General features: G+C 47.0%; 2 protein-coding genes across 3 annotated transcripts in view; one reads left to right on the top strand and one right to left on the bottom strand.

The window, feature by feature from the left end:
- SLC26A10 (solute carrier family 26 member 10) overlaps positions 1-2,200 on the top strand; it is a 162,666-nt gene extending 160,466 nt beyond the window's left edge. Inside the window, 1 exon segment of the mRNA XM_030196594.1 lies at positions 1,790-2,200. Within this exon segment, the coding sequence (XP_030052454.1) occupies positions 1,790-1,794 (5 nt within the window). The 3' untranslated portion in view covers positions 1,795-2,200.
- B4GALNT1 (beta-1,4-N-acetyl-galactosaminyltransferase 1) overlaps positions 817-14,705 on the bottom strand; it is a 367,142-nt gene continuing 353,253 nt past the window's right edge. For both annotated transcript variants that reach the window (XM_030196595.1, XM_030196596.1), the window contains exon 12: positions 817-1,874. In XM_030196595.1, coding sequence (XP_030052455.1) covers positions 1,660-1,874 — 215 coding nt within the window. In that variant the 3' untranslated portion in view covers positions 817-1,659. The remainder of the gene's footprint in view (positions 1,875-14,705) is intronic.

Below are 14,705 nucleotides of genomic sequence, written 5' to 3'. Positions count from 1 at the left end.
AAAAGGCCTACCCCAACGACCCCACGTAACCCTCTTCACCTACCAACACAGCATGACTATGATCGAACAGGACAACACACAATCTTCATCCATTCCGACCCTCCTCTTATACCTCATACGATCAGTATACAACTTTGTATTTGTTATCCACCGACTGGGCAAACACCTTTGACGGTACTATGTAAGCCACATTGAGCCTGCAAATAGGTGGAAAAATGTGGGGTACAAATGCAACAAATAAATAAATAAATAATAGCGTTACAATATTTTGATTTCTATAGGGCTTGTTATTATTATTATTACATTTGTACCTCACGCTTTCCCACACAATGCAGGCTCAATGCGGCTTACATAGTAATTTGAAATACAAAGTTAATAGAATTTTAATAAAACAGTAGTAAAACAATGTAAAGTTGGGCTTAGTAGTGTATGATAAGTTGAGCTAGATAATATATGACTAGAATAAAAGAGGGTAGACAGGATAGGACAGTGTAATTTGGGAGAAAGGGTGAGGGATAAAATTAAGGAGAGATGGAAAGAGAAGGATGGGAGGTTGGTATTTAAGTCAGAACAGAATTGGGGTGGAAGTTGGCGAGATTAGGTTGGGGCATTTGGGTAGGCTTGCTTAAAGAGATGAGCATTCAGCATTTTTCTAAAGGGCAAGAAGTCGTTTATTAATCGGATTGGTCTGGGTATAGTGTTCCAAAGCTGGCTGCCCAAAAAGGAGAAACTGGATGCGTAGTAGGTCTTGTATTTAATTCCTCTACAATTGGGAATGTGTAGGTTCAGATAAGTTCGTGAAGAAATAGATCTGTTTCCAGCAGGGAGGTCGATCAATTCATTCATGTAGCCAGGGGATTCACGTTAGTGTGTACATGTAGTACTGATTAGTAACATAACACTTGCTAATCTTGTTAACTGCCCCTCACTAATGAGTGATGCCTTTTAGCACTACCTATTTTGGAACAAGGTGCATAAAAACGATATAGGCCAGACATGCGTAGTTAGAAAAGTCAGTCAAACAGGTAGCTTCACTGATGACTGTACAATTCATAATAGCAGAAAACATAGGTCTATAATTTCCTTCACCGGTTAGGTGCTAAATATAACCAGCTATGGTTTAAACAGTTCCGTAAACCCAGAAATTCAATTCTGGAGTCCAGATTTGGACCGGTGTTGGATTTTCAGGCATAATAACAGCAGTGGTCAGCAAAACACTGAGTGCTGCCGGATGAATATCGACCCCTAAATATATAAAGAAAGTTGAAATGGAGTATTATACATGCATTGATTATTCAGTAAAGGCACTTGAACACCACAACTCGCTAGCTGTAATTTAGGATAACCACAAAAACTGCATGTCAGAGAAGACAGGCTGGTTTTACCCCACTGCAATAACAGATGTTTAGTGGATTGATGGTAGAGTTAAAGTCTATTCTAGTTGATGTGATTTTGAGGCACAAAGTTTGTAACTCCATTTTACTAACACCAGGTTAAGGTAAAAGGGATCTTTGGCACCTCAAACAAAACAATAAACTGGCAAAAATCCAACAGTTGATGCAACATTCTGACCTGCTAGGTTTCTTTTGTTTGCTAAAGTAGTCCTGAGACTGCTGTGCAGAATGCTCTCTCTCATTTGCAGTCCTTGCTGGCCAGGTGCTAGTCATGTCTCAGACACTGGAACCTGTTTTTGAAGTAGAAGAGTCTGTGCTTGAACTGTATGCTGGAGTCTGAAGATTCGGGGTAGCGGAATTTTTCATAGACTTTCTCTTTTGTGTTTTTCATCCAGGGTAGCTTGACCTTTGAAGCATGGTCCACAATGACATCATCACAGGAGCCCACATGAAGAATCCCCAGTCCATCAATAAAAAACTCTTAAAGGATGCGTGGGGGGAAGGGAGAGAGAGAAAGAGATATTAGGGAGACTGCATCACTGACTACTACTGGTCATACATGGCAATGCAAATTTAAGAAAAATAAACAAAGAAAAGGTAAAGCCACCAAATGGTTTAATTTAATAAGAAGTAGGCCGAGCCAATCTGGGTATTGTCCCAGTGCATTATGGGAGCTGGTAGTTCTAATTTCCTTAAGGAAGCAGGAAACAGAAGTCCATAACAGAGTTGCACAGCTACCTGGTTCCAAAAGGGATAGAGCATCCAGGTTACACAGTTCTAGGAGGAAGCGTTTAGGCCAGTCCTGGGATTTGACAACCCTATCCTGATGCATTATGGGACCTGCAGCACTGATTTCAATAGGTAGAATCAGGGACTAGAAATATCACACTGCTTTGGGATGTAAGTTTAAAATCAGGACTGGTCAAAGGGTCTACCTGCCGGAACCGGGTAATTTGGCAGCTCTGGAGGGAGATATGCTTGATGGAGGCAATTCTACATAGGCGCCACAATTCTGGTGCCCAAAACGTGAGTGCTAAACCAGTATTCTCTATGGCCAAACTGTGCGCTAAAGCCATAATAGAATACTAGCTTAAGTCGGTAAAGATGCGCCTAAATAGGCACGACCATTTACTCTTGCTCTACGGCAGGCATTAGCTACTTGTGCCCAAATGCGGCAGTTGTGCTCATAACTGGCAGTGTTCTGTAAAGTGTGCACCAGATACTCTGCATGCCCCTGACCTGCCCATCCGCATCAATTTTATAGGATAGGGGCATTAAAGGCAGTGGTGTAGCCACAGGTGGGCCGAGGCCCACCCATATAGGGCTCAGGCCCATCCAACAGTAGCACATGGTAATGAAAATGCTGCTCTCCACAATGCTGGCACCTTCGCATGCTCAGTTTTTAGCGCATGCCTGCTGCAGACTACCAAGGTGGAGACTGGAGAGAAGCATTTTCCCACCAGCTGAGATATTTTTTTTGTGTGGGGGTGAGGGAGAGAACATTTGGTGCCCACCCACTTCTTGCCTAGGCTCACTCAAAATCTGCTGTCTGGCTAAGCCCCTGATTAAAGGGAAAGGGAAAGGGAAAAGAGATGAGACTTGATATACCGACGTTCTGTGACTACATTCAAAACGGTTTACATATTATTATTTACAGGTACTTACTTTGTAGCTGGGCAATGGAGGAGTTAAGTGACTTGCACAGAGTCAGAAGGAGCCGCAGTGGGAATTGGACCCAGTTCCCCGGGTTCTCAGACCGCCGCACTCCTCACTAACACACGTAACTGCTAATTAGTGCCAATTAGTTCTAGTTAGCGCCAGTATTTAAGTGCCAAGTCCAATCCAACAATTAAGTAACTGTGCAGGCCCATCTGTAGAATTAGGGAGCATGAGATCAGCAGCACTGGACCTGGCATTCAAAAATACTCGTAGTTGCTGCTGATGCCAATCATGTAACTCTGTTTAGTTTTGAAAATTTTCATGGGTTATACAGATAACTTTATCCATTCACCACATGTGGTTGGCTGTATGGATAACGGTTATCCATATGATAGGAAGCAGGGTTAGGCTAGAGGCACAGGGCTGTCCAAAAGTTATCCAGAGTGCGACGAAATTCAGTTACTCGTCAAATGTGTACTCATACATGTATAGCATAGGGGTTAGGGCTGTGACCCCTAAATGCAGGTGACATGGGTTTGAGCCCCACTGTGGGTCTTTCTGGTTACAGTTTTATTTACCTTGTCATAACTCCTGCAATGTGCTGGGTAGCTGTGTGTTTTAGGGGTCCTTTTACTAAGCTGCGGTAAAAAGTGGCCTTTGCGCGCCCTTCTTGGGTTTTTCCCACACACTAAGGCCATTTTTACTGCCATGCACTAATGTCACCATTAGCACGCAGCCATTATTTATTTATTTATTGCATTTGTATCCCACATTTTCCCACCTATTTGCAAGCTCAATGTGGCTTACATTGTTCCGTCATGGCGATCGCCATTTCCGGAGTGAGAGATACAAGTGGTATTACATTAGAGATCATGATTGGCATAGTAGATTAAACAGTCAAGTATAAAGAGTTCATATTCGGGATTAGACATAGAGTGGTGTTGTGTAAAAGTTCATTCGTGGTAGGGTAGGCTTTGGTAATCAAGTATAAAGAATTGGGTTTTATCTAGTTTGGGCTTCAGATTCATTGTCTGGTAGTTAGGCTATATCATTGTGGTATGCCTTTTTGAACAGGTTGGTCTTTAGTGATCTCCGAAATTTAGTTAGGTCGTGGATTTTTCTCACGGCATTAAAAATAATTACCACATGAGCACTTACCACCACCCATTTTGAAGACTGTAAGGGCTCACATAGTAATCCTGCGCTAATCAGTTAGCACACAATAATGCTTAGCATAGGAGTGGCCTAGTGGTTAGAGAACCGGTCTTGCAATCCAGAGGTGGCTGGTTCAAATCCCACTGCTGCTCCTTGTGATCTTGGGCAAGTCACTTAACCCTCCATTGCATCAGGTAGAAACTTAGATTGTGAGCCCTCCTGGGACAGAGAAATATCCAGTGTACCTGAATGTAACTCACCTTGAGCTACTACTGAAAAAGGTGTGAGCAAAACTCTAAATCTAAAAATTGCCCACTCTCCACCCCCAACTCATCCCCACCACAGAAAAATGTAAACAATTTTAATGCACAGTTTATGGGCACAGATTGGGATCATCCCACAGGATGCTTGAGCGTGACCCACGGTAAGCCTTTTTAAGCTTTGGTAAGCACGCTCTAGCGCTTACAGTAATAAGTTAAATCATTGAAAGATCAGGTCTCACCTCAAATGGAGAAGAGGCAGAGCTGGCTACTGCAAAATGCTGAGTGTATTTTCACGTAACTCACCTTGAACTACTTCTGAAAGGGCACGAGCTTTTGTACAACCCTTCCTCTCCTCCCTCAAAGAAAAATATATGTATATCCAGTGGTGCTACTTAAACAGATAGCACTTGTAAATGCACAAATAAAGGGAAACGGTGGTGCTATGCTATCTGAAGGTTGCCACTGCTGCAGAATATCAGGTCACTGATTTCAGTGGGCAGAATCCGACTCCAGATAATGCACTGCTCTGGGATGTCAGTTCAAACCCAGGATTGGCCCAGAAGTCATGGAACTAGGTTACTTGGCAACTCTGCCATAGATGTAGTCAAATAAAACCAAGAATAGTAAACCCAGTGAATTGTAGTAAAGGGTGCAATTGACATTCCCTGGGGGATTCTACACCACTTTGCAATGCAGATTTTGGGTAGCATTCTATCTTTATAAAGAATTCCCAATTCTTGTGAAGAATTTGGGCATGGGTGAGTAGGACGGAAAGCACAAAGGGAGTTTTTGAGATCCTTTTACATTTTAAACAAGATATAGAGGGGTTTAGCCATGTTCAGTATGGCAGCTACAATGCTGACCACCCTAACGGGCGGATGAGATGGACCAAGCTGCGATAAAAAGGGGGTTGCGCTAGTGTCAGCTCGTATTTTTGACACGCGCTGGGGCCCCCTTTTACCGCAGCAGGAAAAAGGTTGTCTCTTTTTCTGGAAAAGAAATGGTCATGCAGAAGGAATGGATCCTCAGGAGCTTAGTCAAGATCGGGAGGCGGGGCTGGTGGTTGGGAGGCGGGGATAGTGCTGGGCAGACTTATACAGTCTGTGCCAGAGCTGGTGGTTGGGAGGCGGGGATAGTGCTGGGCAGACTTATACGGTCTGTGCCCTGAAGAGGACAAGTTCAAATCAAAGTAGGGTATACACAAAAAGTAGCACATATGAGTTGTCTTGTTGGGCAGACTGGATGGACCGTGCAGGTCTTTTTCTGCCATCATCTACTATGCTACTATGTTACTTTGTAAGTGAACCACTTGTGACGCGGCCAGCTCTGGGGGGAATGTCCTTGAGACAGCTCGCTCTCGAGCGAAACATGCATGTCGGACAATAGAACCCCTGGGTCTGACTGAACAAATTTTCAAAAAGATAAGTTAAATAATTTAAGAAGTGTTTTTCTAGAAAAGAGAGTAATACTTTAGAGTGAACCTATGAAGATGTTGATGTTGTTTACACCGTCATAAAAAGCTTTTGTAAAGTTGACGGTGAACATCACCGAGGTCACTGAGAACTATATGAAAAGTATATCTAAAGGAAATGAAGAGTTTATGAAGCAGATTGGGATATATGTGAACAAGTTTTGTTGAATTTTGACTGGATACCTAGAAGTTTTAGATTAATTATAAAAGAACAACATTGGATATTTTTATTGCAAACTGTTAATCCTGCAGTTTGAACGCTGAAATTGAATGGGCTTCCTTATTATGATAGAATCAGAGCCAAGCTCTGTGATTGGTGGACTGAACCTGCTAACAATTTAAATAGCAAGCAAAAAAAACGCCAGTGCCGTGTTTGTGTAACATCGCTGGTCGGCAAAAGAAGGAGCTTAGCTACACGGTAGGAGAACCTTTAGTTAGAATGTTGGGGGCTCTGAACTATTTTAATTCCATAGTTATGGGCAAAAGAAGTATAAGGGGGGGGGGGGGGGGGGGTTCTAGGTTTAACAGATAGGGATTTAATCTCTCTTATTTTTTACTTTAAAGGGGTTCATGTCCTTGAAACAGCTTCATGCGAAACATGCTCCATGTCAGACTGTTTTGCCCCTGAGCTGGCAAAGCCAAGTTTTCATTGAATTTTTAATTATTAAAATCAAACTTTTGTTGAAAAGTTAAAAATATATAGAAAATTTAAAATAAAAAGACTGATGACTATTTGAGTGCTTGATTCTCAAAGCTTGAAAACGTTTTGTCTCTGAGTTGCACTACTGAGTCTGCTCAGGGTTTCTTTACAGTTATTTGGTGAACCTGATTTGCATACATTGCCTCCATTATATGCAAACTAGTAAAACAGGCCCATTTCTGACACAAATGAAATGGGTGCTAGCAAGGTTTTCCTTGGAGTGTGTATGTTTGAGAGAGAGAGAGAATGAGTGAGAGACAGAGTGTGTGTGTGTTTGTGTCAGAGAGAGAGAGAGTGTGTGTGAGAGAGAGATATAGTGTGTGTGAGAGAGAGTGTATGTGAGAGACAGAGAGTGTGTGTGTGTGTGTGGGGCTCCGAGTTCCATGACCCCCTCCTTCCCTCCCTCCCTCTCCTCCCCTCCGAGTTCCAGGCCCCCCTTCCGTCCGAGGTGCAGGGCCTTCCTCCCTCCCTCTCCTCCCCTCCGAGTTCCATGCCCCCCTCCCTCTCCTCCCCAGCGTGTTCCATGCCCCCCTTTCCTCGGAGTGTGTATGTTTGAGAGAGAGTGTGTGGGTGAGAGATGGAGTGTGTATGTGAGAGAGAATGAGTGAGACAGACAGACAGAGTGTGTGTGTCATATTGTCTTTATTGAAACTTGCAACAAGACAAACCAAGCATACAAACAAGCGATAAAACAAGCAATAAAACCCGCTAACTAATACATAAATAAAACCTTACTGGCCAATACCCCCGCCCCTCAACAAACCCTCCCACTCAGGGAGGCTGAAACGAAAAACCCCTCCAATGCCTTGCCCACTGTAGTCCAGAACAATGCTCCTTCTCCCTCACTGCCAGCTGCTGGACAAAATGTACCACATCCCCTGCCACCTCCTGTACAGACAGCCACTTCCGATATAATGAAGCTTGGCAGCGTGCCTGCCACAGGAAGTAACAAAGGGCTGCAGCGATGATATACAGTGTCTCCCTACACCACCCCTTTCCTTTTGGAAACCCTCCATAGGCCCATTCTGCATAAGATAGCTGGTGGAAGAAAGGAATCCCTAATTGGCGGGCTACTGCCTGACAGACTTGTTGATTGAACGGGCACTTGAGGAGGAAGTGGTCCATTGTTTCATCCTCCGTCACGCACTCCCCCCTCGGGCACTTACGATCATTGCTGTTTCTATTTTTCATGTTAGCTCGAACATAAAGCCGGCTGTGGAAAGTCAGCCAGGCCATGTCCGCAATCTTCCGGGGGAGGCGTGATGAATTGAGGAAAGCCAGACCTTCCTCCTGTATTGGACCTGGGCAGTCCCTCAAGGCTAGACGTGTTGAAAAGTGTGTCTGAATAATGCGGTGTTGTAGCTGCCTCCTGTCCTCCTTCTGGATTTCCTGTACTGTGATACCCCATCTCTTCACCAATCTCAACAGAGGTGAGATGTACTGTGGCAAGTATCCCGCCTTCCCTCGCAGGGGCATTGCCTGACCTCCCCTCACCCAATCCCTCAAGTATCGCTGAAGCCAGGAGGCCATGCAGTCTGCCCAAGCCGGCCTCCCTTCCCGCAAGACCCCTCCCAGATTTTGTTGGAAAAAGAAACAACTAAAATGTACCACAGGGTTGACCATTCCCAACCCCCCCTCCCTTTTGGGCAAATAGGTCACCTCCCTCCGGATAATATTCATCCTGTTCCCCCATAGCTGTTGGAAAAACAAGCTGTATACTCTGGCATGTAACGATATAGGCAGTAAACAGACCTTGGATATGAACAGGAGAAGGGGTATCAGATAGGTCTTAATGACATGCAGTTTTTCCACAAACCGCAACTTATATGATTTCCACTGGGCCACCCTTTCCTCGACTCTCCCCAGCCCCTTCTCCCAGTTGATCGTATCATAGTCCTGTCTGCCTACCCAGAGACCCAGGATCCGTACTTCATCCCTTGCTACTGGGTACTGACTGGGAAGTTTGAAAGCTGGTCTGCCCTGTCCTACCCAAATTGCGGAGCTCTTATCCTGGTTTATCTGGGCCCCCGCAGCCTGTGTGTATTCTGCCATCCAGGTCTGAACTCGCTCGGCTTCCTCCTTGCTACTGATTACTACTGTGACATCATCTGCGTAGGCGACACATCGCCATGTGTGTGAACCCAAAGAGATGCCCTCTAGTTGACCGCTAAACCCTCCACTCAACCTTCTGAGGAAAGGATCTAAGGAAAGGACGTACAGCAAGGGGCTGAGGGGACACCCCTGCCGTACCCCTGACCTCACTGCAAAGCTCTTGCCCACCCAACCATTTATTAGAGTGCTACTCCTTGCATTGCGATACAAAGTCTGGATCCACCCTATAAACTGGTCGGGTATCCCATAGCACCGAAGCACTAGCCATAGGTACTCCTGGGACACCCTGTCAAAAGCCTTAGACTGATCAAGGGTCAGCAAATACTTTCCCTTTGTCCCACCTTGACTCCTTTCCACTATTTCACGGATGGTACAAACTGCTTCCACTGCCCCTTTCCCCTTCACCGAGCAAAACTGTGCTGAGGACAAGAGACCACCCACTGCTCCAGCCAGGCGGTTGTAAATAATCCTGGCCATTATTTTCCTATCTACATTCAGAAGACTTATGGGTCTCCAGTTCTCGATAAGTTCCAGATTTCCCTTCTTTGCGAGGAGAACCAAAATAGAACACTGCTGTGAAGGGGCCAAACGCCCGTTCTGCAAACAATTATTAAAAATTGCAGCTAACACTGGAATCAGGACCACACGGAATTTTTTGTAGAACTCTGGGGTCAGCCCATCGGGACCCGGAGTTGTACGTGCTGATAGCGTATCAATAGCATCATCTACCTCTCCTGTGGTAATGGGCCTAAGCAGTTGTTCCATCTCCCCCTCCGAAACCTTTTCCAAGCCTGGGGCACTCTGCACGTATGATAGCATGAAGTTAGAAACCAAGCTCTCTTTCCCCCACAATTGGGTGTAAAACCGAATGACCCTGGCCTCGATTGAACGTTGGTTCGTCAATCGCTGCCCTGCTTCATCTCTCATAGCATAAATGACCTTGTGTCCTACTGCTACCTTGCAATTCTGGAAAGGATCCGGGGAATACCGATGCCCATATTCCCTTTCCAGAAGCAAAGCAGCGTATCGATCATATTGCAACAGCCTCAACTGGGCCTGCAAAGCTTCTATCTCTCCCTTCTCTAGATGGTTGGAGACCGCGTGGTCCAATTGCTTACGAAGACGACAGCACTGTGCCTGTAACCCCTGACTCTGCTTCCTGGCTAGGGACCGGAAAAGGGCCTTGACTCGCCCCTTTACCATGTCCCACCAGGCTCCCTTATCATCCATCACCTCCCATAGTGTTTCTTGGTCTGCTAAAAAACCCTCAAATATTTGTCTGTTTTCCTCTACTTCTAATAACTTTGCACTCAGTTTCCAAAATCCTGGGCCTTTCTGCGCCCCTTCGCATATTGTTAAGACTGTGGAAACTAAGGCATGATCTGAATATTCCGTCCATCTATTCGGCTGCCCCTGAAACCTAGCCAACCCGCCTACAAAGAGCCAGTCAATACGGCTCTCCGTGTCTCCCCTTCTGAAAGTGAACCCCTTCCCTCCCGCCACCTCCAGTCTTGCCTGTTTTACAATTGCTGCCAGCTGGAGGCTGTCATAACCCACCTGACGCCTGGACCCCTTTCTATCTGCTTGCTGTAAGACCATATTAAAATCTCCTCCAAATACCACCAATTTGCTTGTATATAAATACGGTTTCACCCGGAGCAACAGCTGCTTGCGTTCCCAACTAATCTGGGCCCATAAAAGTTAATGATTCGCACTGCTACCCCTCTAATGAAAACGTCTAAGACAACACACCTCCCTATCTCCACCTCTATTTCCCTCGTAATCTCCACTTCTCGGGTGGCAAAAAGAATAGCCACCCCTGCGCATCTTTCTTTGGCCAGAGACCAGAATGAGGGCCCCCCTTTCCAATCTCTCTTGGCCCGGTGCAGGAGCTGCAAAGAATCCAAATGAGTCTCCTGCAACAGGATGCAGTCTACCTTGCACTGGGTCAAATCGCTAAAGGCGACAAATCTAGTTCTCTCTGCCTTTATGCTGGCTACATTCAGAGTTGCAAAGATTAAGGACAAGGCAGCCATGGTTTATTTCTTAAATTTCTTACCCCTCCTCATCTCTTCACCGCAATCCCTCTTCACAGATATTCCTGCCCCCATCATTTCTTCAGGATCCTCTATAATTTCTTCTAATTCCAAATCCTCCCACTCTGAGTCATCTTCCCCGGCTTTCTTTCTACCCTTTTTTTTCTTGGTTTCCTCTGGACCAGCCCTTTCCCCTTTCATCCCTTCCTTACCCTCCTCTATTTCCTGCATGAGGCCCTTCGTTAAACTAGTAGGATGTGATGTTAGACTTGGGGGTAACACTGCTGGCTCCTCTCTGTTAAGTCTTTCAGATGATTCATTCCTTGCTCCCCTCCCCTCCCTCCTCTTCTCCTCCAAAACCTCCCTTTGGGGTGGATTCATCTCAAGATCACCCTCTCCTTCACCTGAAACCTGAAACACTGCATATCGATTACTCTGGCTCTTCTCCAGAATATCTGTTCTCCCCGCTCGGGCTAGCCCCCTCCCCTCCTTCCTCCGACCCCCCTTCCCTCCATGTTTCCCTACCAGGGTCCATGCTTCCCCTTCTTCTCCCCCCTTCTCCCCACCTCCTTCTTCCATCCTTTCACAAATACCCCTTCTTTGAATGTGATCCAAACCTGATGCCCTTTTCTCCCCCTTTCCCTTTCCCTTAGTGCCTGCCTCTGTATGAATAGTGGTATTTGATTTATCCATTAATCCCTTTAATGCTTCCTGCTTCTGTCCTTGTATCCTTGTAGTTTCTGCTTGTGCCCCTTCCTCCCCCCTCCTCTCTTCCTCTACCTGATTGTGCGATGCTTGTGGGCACTTGCTAAAAGGGTGCCCCAAGCCTCCACACAGGTTACAGCGTATGGTAGTGCAGTCGCTGGTGTCATGATCTGTACTACCACATCGCGAGCACTTTAACACTGTACATGACATGCTTAAGTGACGGAAAGATCCGCACCTGTAGCACTGTCTGGGTTGTCCTGCATAAAAGCATTGAATTCGATCCCTTCCAATGTATGCGGCTGAAGGTATATGTTGGGTGACATAGCCTGCCTGTTTTAATTTTACAAGGGCACTCCACCCCCCCGCCCACACACGACTCTGGTCTGGTATTTTGCTTAATGGGGTCCTAATTTCGGCATACCGTCCCAACCAGTATGACAGGTCTGCAGCCATAAGAGATTCATTACGTACCAAAATGGTAATCTGGACTGCGTCCTGTCTACTGATGGGGACAGCCTTAAAATCCACCCATCTACCCTGATGCTGCACCTCTGTGTACTTTTCCCAAAACAGGTCCAAACCTCGCCCTGTTAAGAAACTAATATCATATTCAGGGATTCCCACAGGGTGTATGCATGCATACAAATCTTCAGGGGAGAATACCATTCTTAAAACAACCTCTCTAGGTGGTGCTACCCCTGTGCCCACCCAACGCAGCTGGACAACATTTCGACGTTTTGGGGTAACACCGCTCCCGGGACCCCGCAACGGACCAGAAAATGGATTTCCCCTTGTCTCCATGTCTGACTCCTGCCTCCCCTCCTCCTTCCCTGTCTCTGCCCCTCCTCCCCGTACTACTGCTGCAAAGGATAAAGGGGCTGATACCAGTATGCTCCCCCCTTCCCCACTCCCTTCCTGCCTTCCTCCCCTCCCCCTCTCTTCCCCTCCCTCCTCTCCCATGTCCACTAACCCCACTATGTTCAGTTCACTTGTGCTGTTTCTGTCTCTTCCCCCTCTGCAATATTCTACTTCCAGTCCTTTGCCAGTTGCTGCTGTTCCCAACCAGCACTCGTTCCCTTGCTCTGCAACTGTCCCACTCAGACCAGGTCTGGGATCTGTCTCCTCTTGTAGCTGACACTCTCCTCCATGCACTTTCTCTGTTTCTGACACTGTCATACTCAGTCTGAGTCTTGGCTCCGCCTCCTGGTGCAGCTGACACTCTCCTTCATGTACTCTCTCTGTATCTGGCACTGTCTTACTCAGTCTGGGTCTTGGCTCTGCCTCCTGGTGCAGCTGACACTCTCCTCCATGCTCTGTCTTACTGGGTCTGGGACTTGGCTCCGCCCCCTGGTGCAACTGACACTCTCCTTCATGTACTCTCTCTGTATCTGGCAATGTCTTACTCAGTCTGGGTCTTGGCTCCACCTCCTGGTGCAGCTGACACTCTCCTCCATGCCCTGTCTCACTCGATCTGGGTCTTGGCTCCGCCTCCTGGTGCAGCTGACACTCTCCACAATTCTCTCTCTCCTTTCTGGGACTCCTGCTTTGATGGGCATGAGTTTCTGAGAAGCTCCCTTCTGCTCTTTCTTCTTGTTTCTGAGTGGCAGAATCTATTGGGAGCCCCTGCCTGTCACTGAGCTTCCCCCATGATGTCATCAGCACTTCTGATTGAGATTGGATGGCAGCTCTTGGACAGCCCTGCTCAGAGGTCTGCCCTATCAATTCTGTCCATGAGTGACTGTGGTGTTCCCACGATGTTCCCGCCCTCTGTCCACCATATTTGCTCTCAGCTTCTTCCATCTCTTGTAGTACTCCACTACTCCATTCCTGTACTTTCCCATCCTCTTTAGTCTCTGTCTCCATCTGCAAAACCCCTTGTTTTTGCTCTACTTTCCCTCCCGTTGTTCCTGGTAACTTCTGTACTTGCTCAGTGTGTAGTGATTCTTCTCCTACCTCAGCATTCAAACTGTTCTGATTCTCCTCAGCATTCAAACTGTTCTGATTCTCCAGGCTGTCTTTCTTCTCTGTCTCTCCCAGCAAACCTGAGCTCTTCTCTGTGGGTTCGGCTATGCCCTGCCAGCTCTCTAAGTATAAGGGACGTTTTTGAATTTTTTTCAGTTTCATAGCTCTTTTGTGTTCCAAACTTGCCAGGCTCTCTTGCTGCATGCAGTGCTGGAGCCCCTCCTTATCCACAGTACCTGCCACAACTGGACTAGGAGCCTCTGTTCTACAAGGCTGGTAAGTGGATGGAGCACCTAGCTCTTGGGAATCCTGTAGGAAATAAAATACTGGTGATAACTGGGAATTATTTGTGTCAGTCTTGTCTTTTCCTCCTTCTGGCTGCTGCTGTTTCACTTCCCCTGCTGTCCCTTCCAGCATAGCCTCTGGGGTGTCTGGAACCACGGAGTCCTGTGTGTCTCTGGGTTCTGCTTCCTGCTGGATCTGGGACTGCGTCTGGGTCTGCTGCACGCGCTCCCTGTTCAGGAAAACCTCACGAAGGGGATTATCTCTGCAGTTCTTTAGTTTTTGCAGCTGCCTTTGTTTTGCTGTAAGCCGCTTCTGGAGCGCTTCAACTCCCTTAACATACTTGTCTCGTGGGCCAGTGGAAGCCAGGTTACACATAGTTTTTGCTAGCTTCAGCCGCTTCCTCAGTACCTCTATTTCACCTTCTACTCGATTCATTTTCTTCACTGATCTAATTACCTCTTCAGGAGTCATATGCTGGGCCTCTTTCTTCTGCCAGGCCCTAGGCCTGGATTCCTTCTCCTCCTCTTCTTCCTCACTAACGTCCTCTTCAGACTCTCCGCTATTCTCTTCCACCACCTCTCCTCTGATACTGGATGCAGAGAACCCTGCTCTGGAACCCGGGCCCTGCCTTCTTGCCCCCTGTTCTTCACCCAGCTTAGGAATGTTATGGCCAGGACTTACAGTCAGGGTGAGCTGGCTCCTCAGCAAGCGCTGCTGGGCTCTGGTCCTTCCTCCGTCCACAGGCCTGGGCTCTCCTGGTTCTCCTGGTTGCATGCTTGGGGCTTGGGTGGAGGAAGCCTCCCCTTCATAGTGTTTCTCAGCTCCAAGTGTGCTAGGCCTTTCAGCCTGGGGCCCTCCTGCAGGGGGGCCCCCTCCCCTCTGCATTGTTCAGCAGCCACAGGGTACAGCAGCTCTCCTTTCAGCACCTCTTCACCACAGGTCTGTACTCTGTGTGTGTGT

The sequence above is a fragment of the Microcaecilia unicolor genome, chromosome 3 (assembly GCF_901765095.1).
Source record: "Microcaecilia unicolor chromosome 3, aMicUni1.1, whole genome shotgun sequence".
In the NCBI taxonomy this organism is placed as follows: Eukaryota; Metazoa; Chordata; class Amphibia; order Gymnophiona; family Siphonopidae; genus Microcaecilia; species Microcaecilia unicolor.
Note: the sequence above shows the minus strand (reverse complement) of the source record. Positions and strands in the feature narration are given on the sequence as shown.